Source organism: Pseudopodoces humilis, chromosome 13, assembly GCF_049639895.1.
Source record: "Pseudopodoces humilis isolate 2021_Gansu_Grassland_sample_001 chromosome 13, ASM4963989v1, whole genome shotgun sequence".
In the NCBI taxonomy this organism is placed as follows: Eukaryota; Metazoa; Chordata; class Aves; order Passeriformes; family Paridae; genus Pseudopodoces; species Pseudopodoces humilis.
Window position 1 is genome coordinate 19,856,357 of NC_142212.1, and position 18,771 is coordinate 19,875,127.

The 18,771-nt window shown below is 48.5% G+C and overlaps 1 protein-coding gene across 1 annotated transcript; it reads left to right on the forward strand.

Annotated features, from left to right (window-relative positions):
- Window positions 1–1,381: 1,381 nt before the first annotated feature.
- On the forward strand, window positions 1,382–13,949 carry EDEM1 (ER degradation enhancing alpha-mannosidase like protein 1). Its single transcript, XM_005521961.3, has 12 exons — window positions 1,382–1,752; window positions 2,511–2,583; window positions 3,875–3,978; window positions 4,731–4,902; window positions 5,989–6,172; window positions 6,652–6,826; window positions 7,318–7,438; window positions 7,830–8,000; window positions 8,569–8,642; window positions 9,368–9,464; window positions 10,189–10,374; window positions 11,255–13,949. The coding sequence occupies exons 1-12, from the start codon at window positions 1,382–1,384 to the stop codon at window positions 11,342–11,344; spliced, it is 1,818 nt and encodes a 605-aa protein (XP_005522018.1). The 3' UTR covers window positions 11,345–13,949.
- The last annotated feature ends 4,822 nt before the right edge of the window (window positions 13,950–18,771 follow it).

Consider the following 18,771-nt stretch of genomic DNA (forward strand, 5'->3'; position numbering starts at 1 on the left):
TGGCTAGAGGATTTTGTCCAATGTCAGCATCCAGAAGTCTGGATGGACCACTGAGTTGTGATACTTGGTTTGGATTTATTCATTCTACAGTTTCTGTTACAATAATTGAAAAACAAAGATCTGAACTACTCTAAAATACAAGCTGAAGATAGATTATTGTCTGGTTGTCTGTCTGTGCATAAGAAATCCTTTATTTATTTTTTTTTCCGTGTAAGCATTTTTCATATTTTGTCCCATTTCCTTGTAACAAATCAGGCACTTCGGAAAAAAGATGCAATGCCAGTGTGAAAGGGCAGCTCCGTTCAGTGACAGGTGACCTGTGCACAGCCAGGTCTGGATGCTGTTGAGGTTGCTGGGGTAGCTCAGAACTGGGTTTCCTCTCTACCTCCCCCAGCTGTGGTTTCTTTCCGTTCCTTTGTTTGTCGTCGAGAGGTTTGGTTTTACATGCGGAGTGTGTTCACTCTCACATCCACACCTGGCCTTTGTCAGCTCCTCTATTCCTGCAGCTGCCCCGGAGCCGTCGCACGGGTCTCCCCTGCTGCGGTCACCTTGCTGTCCACTGTCCAGTCTGGCAGTGGGGCAGGAAATCCCTGTGTCCATCTCCTCTGGATCCTGGGCCGGAGCGTGCCTTGCCTTCCTCCCTCCCACCGCAATTCCCGGTTCCTGCCCTGGCCGGGGCTCGTTCCGTGCGTGTTCTGTGGCGCCAGGGCCGGCCCGAGGGGCTCCTGCTGCCAGCCCGGGCTGGGCTGCACAAGCCGCGGCTCACACATCCCACAGAGTCCCTGGAGCACCGAGCCTGGGCAAAACCCCAGGATCATCGAGTCCCAGCTGTGCCCGATCCCACCCTGGCCCCAGTGCCACCTCCAGCCCTTCCTTGGGCACTCCAGGGATGGGCACTCCAAACCTCCCTGGGCAGGTCCAAGGCCTGAGCTCCCTTTCCATGGAGGGAATTCCTGCTGCCGTCCAGCCGCTGTCAGCGGGTCCTTTCCCAGCTCTGCACCGCTCTGCCCCAGCCCGAGCGCTCCGGGGGAGGTTGTGACAGCGGGGCAGGGCTCGGCAGCAGGGCAGGGCCCATGGTCCGGGCCTGTCCGGGGAGGCCCCGCCGCCATCCGGCCCTGCCCCGCCCCTGTTCCCGGGCGGAGCCGCGGGCCGTGCCACGCCAGCCCCGCGCCGCCCCGCCCCTTTAACGCCGCCGGGCGGTGCCTTTGAGTGACGTACCGCGCGCCCTATGGCCGGCGGCCGCTCCCGCCTCCGCGCCGGCTCCACCAATAGGAGCGCGGGGGGGCGGGCCTCGCGCCGCTCCCAACCCGTGTTTCCCTTCCGCTCTTAAAGGGGCCGCGGCGCGGCGCGGGCGGCGCCGCTGCGCTATGCGCGGGCGGCCATGCGATGGCGGTCGGTGGTGCTGGGGCTGCTGCTGCTGCGGCTCGGGCTGCAGGCGCTGCTGACTCTGCTGCCCGCGCTCGCCCGAGGGCTCTGCCTGCACCCGCGCCTGCCCTGCCCCGGCCCGCGGCCGCCCGCGCTGCCCGGTCCTGCCGCGGGGCGCGGGGCCCGGCTGTGGGGCGCGGCGGCCGGCGGCGATGAGTACGAGCGGCGCTACAGCGGCGCCTTCCCACCGCAGCTGCGGGCGCGGCTGCGGGACGCGGCCCGGGGCATGTTCGTGTTCGGCTACGACAGCTACATGGAGCACGCCTTCCCCCGCGACGAGCTCGACCCGCTGCACTGCCGCGGCCGCGGGCCCGACCGCCGCGATCCGTGAGTGCAATGCGGCCGGGGGAGCGGGAACGGCGGGGAACGGCTGCTGGGCCCGGGGCTGGGAACGGCTGCTGGGCCCGGGGCTGGGAGCTCGGCCCGGGGCTGGGAGCTCGGCCCGGGGCAGGGAGCGGCTGCCGGGCCCGGGACTTTTATGGGGCCCTGTGTGTCTCCCTGTGGTTTAGGCTGGGCCCAGCCTCCTCCTGGTGCTGCTCAGCCGCGGTTAGGTGGTAATGGCCATAAGCTAAAATATAAGTTCCACCTGTGTATGAATTGTGGGAAGGGACCTCAGAGCCCTCCCAGTGCCACCCCAGCCATGGCAGGGACACCTCCCACTGTCCCAGGCTGCTCCAGCCTGGCCTTGGGCACTGCCAGGGATCCGGGACAGCCACAGCTGCTCTGGGAATTCTGTGCCAGGGCCTGCCCACCCTGCCAGGGAACAATTTCCTGTTAATATCCAATGTGAACCTATTCCTCTTCAGTTCAAAGCCATTTCCTCTTGTCCCGTCACTCCAGTCCCTCTCCATAATTCTTGTAGTCTCCCTTCAGGTACTGGAATGATCTTCTTTCCATAGTGGGTAGAACTGTGGAACAACTGCCCAAGGAGTTGTGGGGCCTCCCCCTTTGGAAACATTCCAAACCCACCTGGATACGTTCCTGTGTCACCCGCTCCAGGTGACCCTGCCTGGACAGGGGGTTAGACTGGATGATCTGCACAGATCTCTTCCAACCTTAACAATTGTGTGATTCTGCTCTTCCAGCTCCAACCTGAACATCAATGATGTGCTGGGGAACTACTCCCTGACACTGATAGATGCGCTGGACACGCTGGCGGTGAGTCCTTGGCTTGGGGACACTGCTCTGGTCACCCCAGGGACTGCCCTGCCTGGGGGTGCTGCCAGGGCTTGCCCAGGTGGTGCTAACAGCTGGATCACGAGCTAACAGCTGGATCATAAACCAGCAGGGTCACATGGGGGTAACACAATGCCAGTAGCTGGAGATGTCAGCAGAGATTTCCTGAAGAGCCAGAGGAAATTTTGGAGCTCCTCCCCAAGGTTCATCTCTTTGGGATATGCCATCACTCTGGTGCTCCGGATGGGTGGATTTGAACTGGAAGTGCTGTGAGTTGCTGAGAGGTCCGGCAGGAGGAGGGCTCATTGTGTGCACAATAGCTGGAAGAGCTTTGGTTGTTTCACTTGGCAGGGAGGGCCTGACACTCAGATCTGTGTGAAGAGTGAAGGGAAGGAGGGGAACACCTGTAAAGCTGCTTCTCGCCTGCATTTCTGATAAAACTGGAAGATAACGTGAGGAGTCAGGTGCAGAAGGTGGTTTGGGCTCTTTGGGATGTAAATATATAGGTTTTATATATATAGAACGCTTTCTATTCTACCTGGGACTGCAGCAGTGCTGAGGAGCTGCTTGAGCAGGGTTGAAAGCAGAAGTGAGGGAAATGTTGGGTTTTACTGAGAGAAGTTTGGGATCTGTGCTGTGTGGCTGATGACAGTGCCTTCCTGTCCTATCACCAACAGGGCAGTGCTTAAGTTCTTTGCTCAAATGTGAAGGTTCTGGTTGCTAAAGTCTCTTGTGTTTCAGAAGCTTCTGCATGGGGGAAGCCTGTTCTCCTCATTGCTCAGATCAGACACATGATGCTTCCCCTCTGGGGCTGGGTAATGGGGACAGCTGGCACCTGCTGCTTTGGTTAAAAATTTAGGTATGTCCCAGCCTTTTCATGAGCTCAGGCAAGCAGGAACCTGTGTTTTCCTTTCACATTCCTGCTCCCCTAAAGCTCAGGCAGAATTTACATCTGTCTCTGGATGCAGTGGAAATCACTTCCTAGGTTAGACCTGTAGGAAGCAGGCACAAGGGAACTCCTGGATGTGCAGTGTTGGGTCAGGAACCTGAGAGGTTGGACTGACCTTTGGTCAAATAAACATTAAATCAAACTTTTATTGTTCTGCAAGTTATGTTTTAAGCTAGACTTAACTCTTGAACTGATAGTTCAGGCAGTTTGAACACTCAGTGTGCTAAGTCTGACTGCTGGGCTAAGATGTGAACTTACCATTCTCTTCCCCAACTGTTTTCTGAAGCAAAAATTGTACAAACTAGCTTTGTTTTTCTGTAAAAGGTAATGGGAAACTCCTCAGAATTCCAGAAGGCGGTGAAGTTGGTGATTGACACAGTTTCATTTGATAAAGACTCAACAGTCCAGGTTTTTGAGGCAACAATCAGGTATGTGGTGCTGAGCTTCTGTCTTTAAAGTACTAACAAGGTTAAAGACTTGGTGTGTGTAATTCAAAGTGAAATCATTGATTAGGAGCTCTTTGGCAGGCTTTATTCCCTAAATTGTTCATCAAGTAAGCTGTTTCTTAATCTTCTGTGGAAATATTCCATCCTTTCATACTGGAAACAATTTTAATCAGTCCCGTGTGACCTGGAGCAGTGAGACAGTGGCTCTGTGCTTGCAGACTCTGTTTTTTTGTTGTATCTCTTACAGCAGAGACTCAGATCTGTGCCCAACAAACAATCCTGGGACAGCTTTTCCCTGATTTGTTTTGGTTTCATGGACTTCTGCTCACTTTCATTTTCATTTTAGATGAAAAACACCCTGGTCTTGGAAATGGGTTTGGATCCTGTCTGATTTTAAAGGGTTTCATTTTCTGAGTGCCTCAAGCAGTGTTTGGCCTTTTTTTCTCTGAGTACTAAGTTTATCTAACACCCTTCCTGCCATTTGCAGGGACAAGCAGGTCTTCACTCCTAAACAGACTTGTTACAAGAACTCCTGGGTTAGGTAAATTTTGCAGAACCAGGTTTTGGGATACTGTGGCTGACAGCAGCATGATTTCTACGTATGTTCACCACTGGTGGGGGAAAACCAGATCATCTTGTGTAATTCCTGTTGTCAGACATGATGCCAGTAAGGTGTTCAGGTGAAGAGTGAGGTTCAGAACAGACTGAAAACCTGAATTTTCCTTTTTTCACAGGGTTTTGGGAAGCCTGCTGTCTGCCCACATCATAATCACAGACACCAAGCAGCCCTTTGGTGATATGACCATTAAGGATTATGACAATGAGCTGCTGCACTTGGCTCATGACCTGGCAGTGAGGCTGCTCCCAGCCTTTGAGAACACCAAAACTGGCATTCCCTATCCTCGGGTGAGTGGACACAGCAGCCCTGGGGGAAATAGGCTCAAAACAATGTTTCACCTGTCATACAACTTTAATTTTGTGCCTTTTTATGTACACTTGGGGTATTGAGCCTGCTCCAAGTTATTCTAAAATGACACAGGGGAAACTGCCCCAAGTTTTGGTGACATGGGTTGCTCAGGTTGCTCCTTCTGTCTAGTAAATGTTTTCCCTGGGCTGATTTTTCGCTGTGTTTGTTGTTCCCTGTGGGTCAGGAGTCATTTGTTCCTGTGCTGTTTGGCTGGAGCATTCCCTGCCCTGTGTCACACAGCAGCAAACAATCCTGTCATTAACAAGGAATATTGTAAAGGCAAATAGCTGAGGAAAGGGACTATTCCTGACTTGCTACTAAATTCTATTAGAATAAAACTCTTCTGAAATCTTTATCATACTGGGCTTGGAGTTTATATTTTTCCTGAAGACTGCTCAGTGGGTACTCAATGCTCTGGGATTCTTGGATGCTGCAGCTTCTTGTTTTAAGCAGATGCAGTTGGCAAGGAGAAGGATGTCACTACTACTGGAACAATCCTAAACTGCAAAACTATAATTAGCGCTTGCCTGGCTGCCCTTAATTTCTGGAGACAGCAGTAGTGCTTTTTCTCCAGACCTGCCAGGCTGTAGAAATGTGAGTTTTCACTTCTGTTCAGAGCCTGATAAAGCAGCTGAGGGTGGTGTAACTTCCCTTCAGCACTGTGTTCCATGGGGAAGGGGAGGAGCTCTTGGTTTCAGCAGCACAAACTGAGGGGCAGCAAAGAAGGAAAAGCCTGAATGTTTAATGGAAACCATGAAAAAGTGGGGTGAAGTTTGCAAGGGTTAGCAAGTGTAAGAGAAAAATGAGGCCTGCCCCCTTTAAGCATGATGCTGTAAAGCTGGAAGAATATCAGGAATTCTACAGGAAAGCTTTCCAAGCAGCAGCGTGCTGGTTTTGTGTCTCTGTGCACATTTCACGCTGCACATTGTGCAAAAACTACCAAAAAAGCTTGTTCCTAAAGGTGAGGGTGCAGCTGTGAGCACAGCTGGCTGAGTGCAGCCCTGTTGGACTGTCCCTGTTCACAGGTGAACCTGAAGAAGGGGGTTCCTCCAGACAGCCACAACGAGACGTGCACAGCAGGAGCTGGATCCTTGCTGGTGGAGTTTGGGATCCTCAGCAGGCTGCTTGGTGATTCCACGTTCGAATGGGTGGCCAGGAGAGCTGTGAAGGCCCTGTGGAGCCTCAGGAGCAATAACACTGGACTGCTGGGTAATGGCTGGGTAATGGCACAGCTCAGGCTGTGCCATCAGGTCCTTCAGGTGGCCTCACCTTTGTCCTTCTGCTCCCTCTGTAGCTGGTCAGCCACGTTCTCCTGGTGTACCCAGGGGTTGTGTTGAACTAGTGGTGCTTTGGGGTTTTGTAAGAAAAATGGAGTCTCTGAAACACTCCTTAGGGCACAGGTTTTCAAATGGAATTTTTCACAGAACTGGGGAATGGAACTGAAGGCCCTGATTTGTGTCCCCATTAATATAATTCAGATTGGCAGATGACTAAAAGTACTTAAAATAACTCTGTGTGTGTGGGTGTTCCTCGGATGAATCCACCACTGTAACACTTCATCTGATGCCAATCTTTGATCCTTCCTGCTAGGGAATTTCCAAACATGTAATTTTACCAAATCTTGACTGGATTGTTTTCCTCTGATATACTCAGCAGCCTCAGACTAAACTTTTTGTTTGTTCTGAAAGGAAATGTTGTGAATATCCAGACTGGCCACTGGGTTGGAAAGCAGAGTGGACTGGGAGCAGGGTCAGATTCCTTCTATGAGTACCTGCTGAAGTCCTACATCCTCTTTGGGGAAAAGGAAGACCTGGAAATGTTCAACGCTGCTTATCAGAACATTCAGAACCACTTGAGGAGAGGGTATGTGATTCATTCAGCATCAATTCCTTGAGCAGTGAATCCTCCAGCAAGATCTGAAACGTATCTGTTTATAGTGCTTTGTGTCACACTCTAGAAAATCTGTTCTTGTTACTGTAAGAAGCAAAATCTCATTTCCATGGCAGTCTCCTCATTCCTCAGCAACTGATGGGGTGCAGAGAAGCCAAACTGGTTCCTGTCCCATTTAAAAATGTTAAGGCTGAGAAAAGACTGGCACTGCAAAAGAAATGCATTAAATTGGCTGCTTTGCTCTTCTGAAAGCCTCATCTTGCCTAGCACGACTTTTTGGTAGAGATTCTGCTGGATAGGATACATCCCTTTATGAATGAACTTGTCTGGGAGCACGGCTGATGTTTGGTTCCTTTCACAAGGAGCCCAGCACACAAAGCAGTGGCTGCTTGCCTGTGCTGGTGGCAGTGTGCTGCGTTCTCCTCCAGCAGAGACATTTCCATGTTGCTCTCGTTCCCTGGCAGTCGTGAGGCCTGCAACGAAGGAGAAGGGGATCCTCCCCTGTACGTCAACGTGAACATGTACACGGGCCAGCTGATGAACACCTGGATTGACTCCCTGCAGGCCTTCTTCCCTGGACTGCAGGTAAGCTTTCCTTCTGGTAAAGGCCAAGTGGGAAGGCTTATCCTAATCCTGGGCTGGGAATGAGGCTGAGTTCTGAGCTGAGCTCCCACCTGTGGGTTTGCATCTGGCTGCTCTGATAAGAGCTCAGTTCAGCTCTGCATTAACACAAGAATGTGGGGAGGCCTGGCCTGCGCTCTGCTAGATCTGAGAGACTTTCAATTTCCCTCCTTTAACCTCAGCATTCTTATTCTGTGCTGCTTAAACTTTTACTGCAAAGAACGAATACATTAGTACTTTCTGGGGGTTATTTTCTGCATGTTCTATGGGAGAAGAGTTGTGTTAGGTGCCACATTCTCATCTTTGCTGCCTTGCAGCACTAAATGTGCATGTCTCTGGCTGCTCTCGTGCCCAGGTGTTGATAGGAGATGTGGAAGATGCCATTTGTCTCCATGCCTTCTATTATGCCATATGGAAACGTTATGGAGCTCTCCCAGAGAGGTACAACTGGCAGCTGCAGGCCCCAGATGTTCCCTTTTACCCGCTGAGGCCGGAGCTGGTGGAGTCCACATATCTTCTTTATCAGGTATTTGACTTCTTGAGTTGCACATCATGGCTTGGCCAAAAGGCTTTTGTTCAGAAAGTCCCTTTTGCCCCGACCCGTGGCCAGCTGGAGCTGCCTGTTGTCATGTGGAGTCTCTGGGCAGGCACTGCAGAGTTGTGCAATGCTGTTGCTCTGCTGTTTGCTTCAAAAATAGCCTTTTTTTATAAGGAAGGCAAAAACAACACTAAACACCCTTTTCTAAAAGCTGCTGGCAAATTTTTACAAGGCAGAGACTTGTGACCGCTCAACCAAAATTGTTGAAGTAAATGCAACAGCTTCCCTTGCAATACTGTCCAGGCACAGATACAATAAACTAAAATTACTGTCTGCCTACAAGGAAGGGATCAGAGAGTTTGGATTTACTGCAGGTTTTCTAGGATTTGCACTAAAGCAAATGTGAGAAGCTTGCACTGGCTAATCCAAATCATGCTCCTATAAAGATAACTTTGCTGTGATACACAAGACTCTGGTACCAGTAGGCCTTTGTTGTGTTATTTTTACAAGATTTCAAAATTGCTGACTCTAACTCTTGTCTGTCTTCCTTATTTAGGCCACAAAGAACCCGTTTTACCTTCATGTGGGAATGGATATTCTGCAGAGTTTGGAAAAATATACAAAAGCAAAGTCAGTCTTCAATGTTCTTTTCTTCTCTCAGTGCTATATACTTACATTTTATTATACAAATATTACATAGAATCCAGTCTGCCACATGTAGGTAAACCAGAAAACCCAGCCCTCCTTGAAAGCCACAAGTGATGATTTATTTATTGAGCACTTCTTTCCTTCCCATCTGAAAATGAAATTATAGTCCATGGCAGCTTTACACCTTTGGAATTTTATCACTTGCCTTTCAAAATGCATTGTTGATGATCAGCTGCTAAAAACTGCTGAAAATAGTAGTTGGGATTTTTCCTAGGGATCCTGCAAGATTATTTCCCACCTCATGGTGTTTAGCTGAACTGAGGGATGGCCCCTAAGCCAGATGCTGTTGGATGTCAGCTCCCAGTTCAAGACAGCAGCAGTGAATCCTGACTTTAATACTGAGTAGCCAAACTTCTTGCAAGGCTCAGGGGGAAGACAATGAATTTTTATTCCTTATTATTAATTGACTAATTTCCTAGACAAATGTGCAATGATTGGCCAGGTCAGACATTGCTGTTGAGTGGGGTCCAGCTGATCACAGACCCCTCAGCACCCCAGGACCAATAACCAGTGAGTGCTTGCACAACACCATTGCATTTGAACTTCACCCCTGGCAGTTGGAATGCTCTCAAGTGAAGGAGTGTCTGGGGAGCACTTTGAGAGCAGGACAGCTGGAACTGACCCCAAACCAATGTCCAATGTTGCAGGTGTGGCTATGCCACATTGCACCACGTGGTGGAGAAGACGAAGGAGGATCGAATGGAGAGCTTTTTCCTCAGTGAAACCTGTAAATATTTGTACCTGGTACGTGTGTGTTCCTCATTGCCAAGACACTGCACAAAAATGGCAGAGGAGGGGGCAGGAGGTTATTAATTATTAATTAGAAACTGTGGTGGGTTGGGGATGGATCATTAATGCCAACCTGCTGGGCTCTGGGTTTGTGATTCAGGCTGATCTCTTCTTTGACCTCACCCCAATCCCTGAGCTGAGGCAGCTGCCCGGGAGTGGCTCCTGAGCCTGGAGAGCTGCAGGTCTTTGGGAAGAGGTTGGAAAGGAGAGGGAGCAGGACTGGAGGGAGCTGCTGCTCAGCTCTGAGCTATTGCTGCTTGCAGCCCTCCTGCCTGGAGCAGCTTCTGCTTTCTCCCCTCTGGGCTTGGGCACTCACAGGAGAAAACATTTGGGCTGACATTGCCTGAGCCCCTGTTCTCAATCTCCTTTAGTGCAGAAAACCAAATAAATCTGTGACTGAGTGGATGCCAGCCTAGAAATGCCTCACAGAGCAGCTTAGAAAAATAAGGGCACTTTAAATTGTGTGAGAAGTTTTTTCTTCTGCTCTCCTCTTCTGACTGCTCGGATCAATCCCTTGCATTAAGACTATTTATTTCCATTTGCTCCAGCATTATTTAGCACTAAAAGGTATTTTTGTGTGATCCTTCAAAGCGTGAGTACCTGTTTCCAGCTCCTTGTTACTGGGAGATGAAGGATGTGGCACACCTACCAATGACTGTCTCTCCCGTCTCTCCTTCAGTTGTTTGATGAAGAGAATCCAGTGCATAAATCTGGGAACAAGTTCATGTTTACTACTGAGGGCCACATCGTGTCTGTGGACGAGCGGTTCCGGAACTCTCTGTGGGAGGACATCCTCCCTGGACAGGAGGACAGCGCCCACAAAACCAAACCCACCGAGCTCAAGGCAGCCAACTTCAGCTCCAACGTAAGGAATGCACAGGCTGCTCCTGCCTGGGCACGGGAAGGGGCAGGCAGGACAACCAGAACCCTTTGGAGGTGGCACTGTGGAGTGTTTCCTTTAGAAATGTGAAGTACCTGAGAAGCCCCTGTGAAAAGCACCAGCAGCAGCAGCAGAAGTGGGGTGATGTGAGGGATCCTGGTGCAGGTGAAACCCATCCCCTTTGAAGTATTTTGCAGCAATTTTTTTTGTTCTTTGTTAATTTACTTTATTTTTCCCTTCCCCTTTCCTTTGCTCTTAAAACTCTCCAGTGTTGCTGTCAGGGGCAAAGGGAGAAGCAGGGAGTCATCTAAACCAAACTTTGTCTTCCTCAGTGTGGTTTTGGGGGGGTGTAGAGGGGACCTTTCTTAGCAAGGCCTCAACTGGCCCCAGAGCTGTGGCTCCAGTGCCCATCCCCAACCAGAACAGAACTGGTTTTAATCACAGAATGCTTCGAGTTGAAAGGAGCTTAAAGAGCATCTCATTCCACCCCCATGGGCAAGGACACCTTCCCCTAGAGCAGCTAAGGACAATTTTTTTAAATCTCTGTGTGGTTCCTTCCCTCCTCCCTGCAAAGCTCCAGAAAAAGAGCATTATTTTGAACATTCACAGTTGTCATAGTGAAGGAAATCTCAGTTGCACAACAAGCTGTGCTGTGTGTTTGGAAGCTGCAGCCTGCACTGAGGAAACACTTGCTGCTCATTTATGGGATTTGTGCTGGAAGTCTGCAAAGAACGAGGGAAAGTTGGAGTAAAGAGTGTTATTTGGTACAATTTTCTGTACTGGGAGGATCTGAAAGGATTGCAGGGGGATGAGCTTGCCTGGGTTTGGATTTGGGTTTTGAAAAAGATTTAAATTTCCTCAACAGTGTAACAGAGTCCCTGATGAGAGGAGGTACCTGCTGCCCCTGAAGAGCAACTACATGAGACAGATCGACAGAATGGTGGGACTGATCTGAGGGACCCTGCAGGGAAACTTCAGAGGAGCTTGGGATTCCTCTGCAGACATTCCTCCCCCTTCAGCTGCTCCCTGCACAGGCTGAGTCCCCCAGGTGTCCCCTGGGCCTGGGTCAGCCGTGGACACAAAGGAGACGGAGCTCAGTCCGAGCTGGGGTAACCTCCTGTGCCACCTGAACAGCTCTTGGTTCAAGACTTCCTATGAAAAATGTTGTTGCAAATGAAGGCTGAATATATTTTAGGAGAAAAAGAAGGCAAATTGGCCTGTGCCACTTAGCTACCTCTTTGTAGCTGTGTTACAAATGTCCCTCTAGAGCAGGGTCTGGTATTTAATTTGAAATGACCTCGGGGCTTGGGGAAGGAGTGGGGAAGTGCAATTTTTTACACCAAGTTATTTGAATTTTTCTGACTAGCAATACACAACCTTAAGGTCTTCTCAGGTAGGAACCCACTGGGTTTGCTGAAACAGAACTGCTCTGTGTACTCTTGGAAAGAGAACTCCTGGTGGTGTTAGAGCTGTTGGTAGAGTCTGCCATCCCTGACGCTCACAGCCGATAGAACCTGCAGGGCTGTGAGAGCTCACAGCTGCAGAAACCAGTGATCAAACCAATCCAGGTGCCTTTTTGGAAGGGAGAGGGGGGAGGGAAGGGGGAATTGCAAAGCCACTCAGGCAGAAGTTCCCAAAGTTTCCTTGTTTGCCACGTTGTAGTGCCTTTTCAGGAGAGATGCTGCTAAGAGCTGGTGTCACAGTACATGAAGAACAAACTATTTCACATTCCTGACAGGATTCATGTGTTAGTGCCTTAAGTTCTCTTCACTAGCAGGGAAAACTGAGCTTCCTTGGGAAGATGGAAAAGTGTTTCTGATGAGCTGGTTGCAAAATACAGTGGAGCCCAAAGTCACTTCAAAAGAGATATTTGGTTTCTTTTTTAAGATCCTGGAAGAGCATCTGTGAACTTACAGGAAGAAAGCAGTTAAGGGTTTGAGGGATGAGAACAAACTGAGGCCAAAACAACTATTTTAAATATAACAAGTTGGGTTTTTTTCCAGTGTTTTCCGGTTGCTTATATACTTCTAAATTTGACTAGAGTTGAAGTAGTAGAATGTTATTTTTTGGGTTAATTACTTTTAAATTGAGGCATAAATACAAGGGCAACTTGATCTGCTGTATTTTCACCTTCTTACAACAACATTGGTTTTCATAAACCACGTGTTGCAAGTCAAAACATTTCTAATAAATACGAAGTTTGTGCTGGAGAGGTTATTGTTGGAATCTTTTAATGTACAGATGCATCTCAGGGACTTTGTTATAGAAACTTCCATTCCATGATAGTTGAATCTTGTATTCAGGCAGAAAAAAAAAAAATATCATCAAGTCTTAGTCTTATTATGTGTTTGAAGGGGTGAAGGGTTGGAAGGGGGAGAGGGAAATAGGTTAAAATTTCCCAAAATATTGCAATAGAGTGGGTTGCCTTGGTGTTTGAGGCAGCTGGTGATTCCAGCTTTGCCAAAGGTATTGCTGGAGTGTCTCTTTGAAAGGAAAACAGGAATTCAAGGTGGTTGGGAGAGGTTCAGGCTGTGCTTGCAGCCAGTACAGGGTGAGAAGGGCAGAGGATGGGCAGAGGCAGGGGCAGAGAGGGCTGGGCTCAGCCAGTTCTGCAGTGGGAAGTGGTGGGGTGGGAGCCCAGCACAGCATCCCACCCTGGCTGTGAAAACTCAGCAGGATTCTGGGATGGACAGGGGTAAGGGATGGATTGGACAGGATTCTGGGATGGACAGGGATGGATTGGACAGGATTCTGGCGTGGACAGGATTCCAGGAAGGACAGGACACCAGGACAGACACACCCTAAGTGCACTGGTGGCTTCTCCTGATCCAGGTTTGTCCCTGAGCCCAGTGTAGCTCCCGGAATGTGACACTGGCCACTCCCTGTGCTTGTGCCTTCTGAACTCCTGAGCCCAGGGCTGAATCCCTTCCAGAGCTTTCCAGAGAGAATTCCACCACCCTGAGGAAGTTGCACAACTGTTCTGCCATTGTGTTTTCCTTGTGATTGCCAGGAATAGTGAAAGGTGGCTGAGAATGGAGCAGCCCAGACAGGAATTGCAGCCTTCCAGCCAAACATGGTCAGCTTCCCTTGGGAATTGCTTTGGAATTTCTGTTGCCAGGTGATGTGACAGTCATCTTTCCACAGAAATGCTCTTTATCCTCACAGAGGCTGGTGGTAAAAGACTCTGTTCCTTCAGGAGTCAACTTTTCCTCCTCTTTGTTCTAAAACTGCTTGGATATGTTTTTACTCTGTAAGGACAGGGCACCTGTTAGGCACTAAAATGAGAGTTTGTGTACAAGTGAATGGCATCAAAATGGAACTGGTGACAGTGCTGGAATCACTTGCTGAAACAGTCTCTTATATTTCTTGGTATCATGTGCAATATCAGGTTTTCTTAACTAAAAGTGCCATGTATGCTTAATTGTTATTTATCCATGAAGTGTTAACTGAGGACAGGAAACTTGGAAGAGGACCAAATGTGCTTTCATGAAATGTCCTGAATTTTCAACACTTGGCTTGTGTTTTGCAAGTCTGCATTAAAAAAACAGTGTGTTTGACTACTCTGATGTGTGATTGTCTTGTAGGGGATCTCCCTGCACCTTCTGTACACTGGGTTTTCATCTGGTTAGAGCTGGGGGAATCCCATTTATTCTTCCTGCAGGACAATAAACCCACCCCAAAACAACAGGGCTCTTTCTTCTCCCCCTGTTCCCTTTCTCCTTGAGGATTTGGGGGCAGCTGAGAGCAGGGATTGATGTGGGATAAGTGAAATGTGGCAGTTCCTGGTCTCATGAGCAGGTCCTGACCTCCCTGCTGGGATTCCCAATCCCTTGTCCATCAGTCCATGAAAAACCTGTTTCAGGTGGGAATTCTGCACCAAGAACCTTGCAGGGCTCTCTGCAGCCCATGGATAACCAGCCTGGGAAACAGCTCGTGCTGGGTTTGAGAACAGGAACGTGGAAATGAGCTGACCATCACTTTGATTTATTGGTTCTCTTCTGCTGCTTTTCCCTCCTGGATTTGTTTTTCTCTGGCTGGCATTATCTCTCGTGTTGTTTCCTGCTTTGCTGTGCAGAGCTGATGGGACATTTGCTGTGTCTGGATCAAACTCCACGTTCCAGGAAAATGTCTGTTGAACATCAGGGATGGGAATTTTGCAGTGGTTTTAAAGTTCCTCTGGGTTTTTGGATAACAGACTTCTAAGTGTCAATTCTAAAGTGAGTGTAAAGAGGCTGAGATGCTGATTTTGGGGCAAAAAACCCCAGCCCTGATGTTTTCCCTGTGCCTGCACATTTCCCAGTGGAATCACTGCCCTGAGCCGCTATTTGCTGTCATTCCTTATCTTGTCTTGCTGCTTTATCTACTCCCAGAGGCTTGAGCAGCTCTGGATTGGGACTGAGTGCTTTGGTTGCAGCCTTTCCATCCCACATTACAAAATTATCTCAAAAAAAACTGCTCTGCCATTGCTGCTTTCCTGGGAGACGGGGTTGTAGTAAGATCGCTTTGTGATACAAGATTTAAAATCCAAAAATGTGTTGGAAATTCGCTTTTTTTAGAGTAAAAAACACGGGACTAAGAGTTTCAGAGCAGGCCAGAGGTCTGTGGTGCTGTAGCTCCGGTTTGCTTCCAGCAGAGCCCTCCCTTGTGCCGCAGTTGGAGGCTTTGGCTCTGCTGCTGGAACCTCGCTGTGTCCAAGGGGGAGCGCTGGGAAAAGCAATTCCAAGGCTTCCCAGGAAAATGTGGGATTATCCCTGCCCAGGGAACTGCAAAGCATCACCCAGTGGGAAAGGGGCTTCTAATTCCTAGGGATGTTCACCTTTATCCGGGCTTGGAACTGCTTTTGGGGAGGGATTTTGTGTCACTGATCACCTCCTGTATTGTTCATCCACCTAAAAGTCACCAATAAATGTTCCCTGGGAGCTGCTTTGTGCCCCTTCAGCCTCGTTTGTCCCCACACTGGTGAGAGACCTCTGGTTTGATATCATTTTACTGAAAAGCACCTTTTTCTCCCCAAAGATCTGTGGGTTTTGTTGGCTGGCTGTGGAGGAGGAGAGCTCGGGGCGGCTGCTCCAGCCTCACCAGAGCATTCCAGGGTTGGTCATTCCCATTTTCCAGGGGAGGCAGCACGATTGCTTCTCCAAACAGCAGCCCTGGGAAGTTATTTTTTATTTAGGTAATGCTGATAAAGCGGGGAGAGGCTTTATCACCTCATCTGGTGAGGATGCTCTGACCTCCTGCACGAGCCACTGGGTGAACTGGGAGAACTGGGAGCAGCCCCAGCCCAGCCTTGGTGATCAGGGCTGGATTTACCAGGGCCAGGAGGGAGTTCCAGTCTCCATGAGGAGCAACTGGTGTGACTGGGAGTGCCCCAGTGCCCCCTGCCCTGTGAGAGTGGGGATCATGGGGAGAACTCCCTGGAACTGGGATTTTGTGGGGGAAAGTCCCTGGAACTGGGAGATCATGGGTACAACTCTTGTGGCTTTTGGAGATTGTGGGGAAAACTCCCTGGAATTCTGAGATTTTTGGGGAGCACTCTCTGAAACCTGAAGATTGTGGGGAGAACTCCCTGGAATTTGGAGATCATGGGAAACACTCCCTGGAATTTGGAGATTGTGGGGAGAACTCCCTTGGCACTGGAAGATCATGGGGAGAATTTCCACACTCCAGGCAGGTGCTCTAAAATACAAAAAACCCAGCCAAATTAAGTGGGGAGGGAAAAAAGAAATAAAATTTCAATTTATTAATACTTCTGAATAATTGAAATCGCTCTCTGGGCAAAGCCCAGCAACTTTCCAATAATGGCAATCTGCATACTGTTAATTATTTATAATGTTCATTTGGGCTAAGTCATTGCTAACATGAACAGCTCTTGGAAAGTTCCATGAATCATCTTCCTCGTGGTGTGTCAGCAGCGTGGCTCTGTCACAGAACTTCATATGGAACACAAAACTCTGGCTTGAAAAACTGCTTTTCCCCCTCCTCTGTTCCAGAGGAGATGGATTTTTTTACAGCAGCCTTCAGGAGGAAAAATTAACTCTAGAAGGAGTATTTAAATAAGCATTTTTAATAGGTCAAATATCCCCATGCTCGCAGACACTGCTTAATGAGGAAACAAATGATGTGGGAGCTACAGATTCTCTTTTTTTAATATTTATGTGCAAATGATTCCCTGTCCTTTCCTTTTGCTTCCCTGCCTGAGTGCATGGATGCAGCACAGCAGAGCTGGGATCTGGAGAGCAGGAAGGAAAATTGTCCATAATTTGGTGGCAAAAAAATCAGATTCAACAGAGTTGGGGTTGTTTGGGGGTTTTGTTTCTTTTTTTTTTTTTTCTTTTTTCCTTTGCTTTACTTTCCTTCTTTTTCCTCCCTTCTTTTCTTCCCTTCCTTTTTCCTTTTTTTTTTCCCCTTTTTTTTCCTCCCTGTTTTTTTTTTTCCCTGGCTGGGAATGTGCAATAAGGAGAAGGGAAGGAGGTCTGATGTCACAGCTGAAATTCCCTGGAATTCAGGCTGTTTGTGAATGGAGGTCCCAGAGGTTTTGGGATAATCCTGTCTCAGTCCTGGGTTATCCACGTCCTCCTCATCCTGGGAATGTGGGGATGGAACCCAAGGATGGGGCCGTGGAAGGGGTTTAGAAAGTTCATTTAAAACCTCAGAAATGCCATTGAAAATGTTGAACTCATTGTTTTCCATTTATTCCTGCACTTTGTCAGCTGGACTGGCCATGATCATCAAAATCCCATTTTGGGGGAGAAAACCATGCTCAGCCCACCCTTCCCCTTTCTTTTCCAGCTTTCTCTCCAAATTTACCCTGGAATGATTTCTCCCCAGTGCACAGCAATGCTCCAGCTCAGTGATTAATTAGTATTTCTATTAATACAAGATGCAATTCCATTGGACTAATCTATCTTATTGGTCAGGCTTTAATTAATTAGGTAATAAAAGCAACCCTAAAAAAAACCCTTTGAACGCTGGTTAATGAAACCCATGGATCTACTTATTAAGAATTAAAACCTTTCTCTCTTTGATACTTCTCTGCTTTATTAAACTCTGCTCCATTGCTTTGTGTGGTTTGTCCCATCAATAACGAGGCTCTTTCTTCTGAATTGCTTGGTGTGAGCCAAGAAATCTCATATTATCTAATTAGGGACAGCTCTGCCTGCATAATGAATACGGCAGCAGCAAAAGCCATTTGTTCCAGGCATTTTGTGGTGTTAGAATTATTAAAAAGCTCTGGTCCCACACACCCTACACCTGCTTCTGTTGGTGTTCAGGAGCACATAATCACTAATGATTGCATGAAGGTGCTTTATTAAAGAGCTCTGGGTGTCAGGGGTATATAGACCCAAATCTGATCCCTCTTGCTTTTGAGCTGAACATGTTTTATACTCTATTGTTATATAACTTACATATTAATTATTAAACTTACGCTGTTCTATTGTATGTATTGTTTTTACCCAAGCATGGATTTCTCGTGATCCCCCCCAAACCCCTAACATTGTTCCTCATGTTCTTTAAACAATAGTTATATCTAATCACATCTAACAATTGTATCATTTATCATATATTGATTACACAGGTGCAGTTTGACATGATCTTTAGCAAGCACAAGGCCTAACATTTCCCAGGGCCTACTTTTCCCAGGGCTTGCCAAGCCCAACTTTCTTTCTAAATCCCCAAATTTTCCATGATTTTAAAACCTTTTACTATCACTTCCACACCAGATGCCCAAACTCTGTAGAAGAGGAGCTGAGGCTGGCAGCTCTGGTGGGACACAGCCTGCCTCAGTCCCAGAGGTGCTGGAGGAAAACCTTCCTGAGGAGTTTTCCCAGCCTGGGTGCATCCCTCCCCTCCCAGCCCTTGGATTTTGTGCTCCATGGTTCTTTTGTTGTGAGGCTTGCAGGATTCCCAGCTGAAACAGGCTCCTGCTTTGCTTCCCCCCTTCCTCCTGCCCAGGGACCCACTGGGATTCACTGGGATAAAAGTTCTGGGAATTCTCTGCAGGAGCAGCTTGGAGGTTCCAACGCTGGAACAATCCCGAGGTTCTCTTTGTGTGTTTCAGCCTCTGTGTCAGAACATTCCTGGTCACAGCATGGAAGGAGCTGTAATTCCATGATTTCTGGCCCTGTCCTGAGGGATTCACTCCAGCTGCTCCCCTGCCTGGCTCCTCCAGCTTTTCCAGCTGGTTTAAATCCGTGCACCCACACTTTTCCAAACCCATGCTTTCCCATTAGGACACATGGCAACAGGAGGTGCAGGAAACCTTTTTTTTTTTAAGAAACAACAAATTTAGAGAAAGCCAAGGAGACACAAAATGATTCTCAAGATCTAATTATTCCAGGGAATGAAAGCAAGGCAGGCTGCTTGAACCTGCCTGCTCTGGGT

Coding starts and splice junctions, on each gene's coding strand:
- EDEM1 (XM_005521961.3), top strand. CDS start 1,382: ATGCGATGGCGGTCGGTGGTGCTGGGGCTGCTGCTGCTGCGGCTCGGG. Junction 8,001..8,568: donor CCACATATCTTCTTTATCAG/GTATTTGACTTC, acceptor TTCCTTATTTAG/GCCACAAAGAACCCGTTTTA. Junction 10,375..11,254: donor CAGCCAACTTCAGCTCCAAC/GTAAGGAATGCA, acceptor TTTCCTCAACAG/TGTAACAGAGTCCCTGATGA.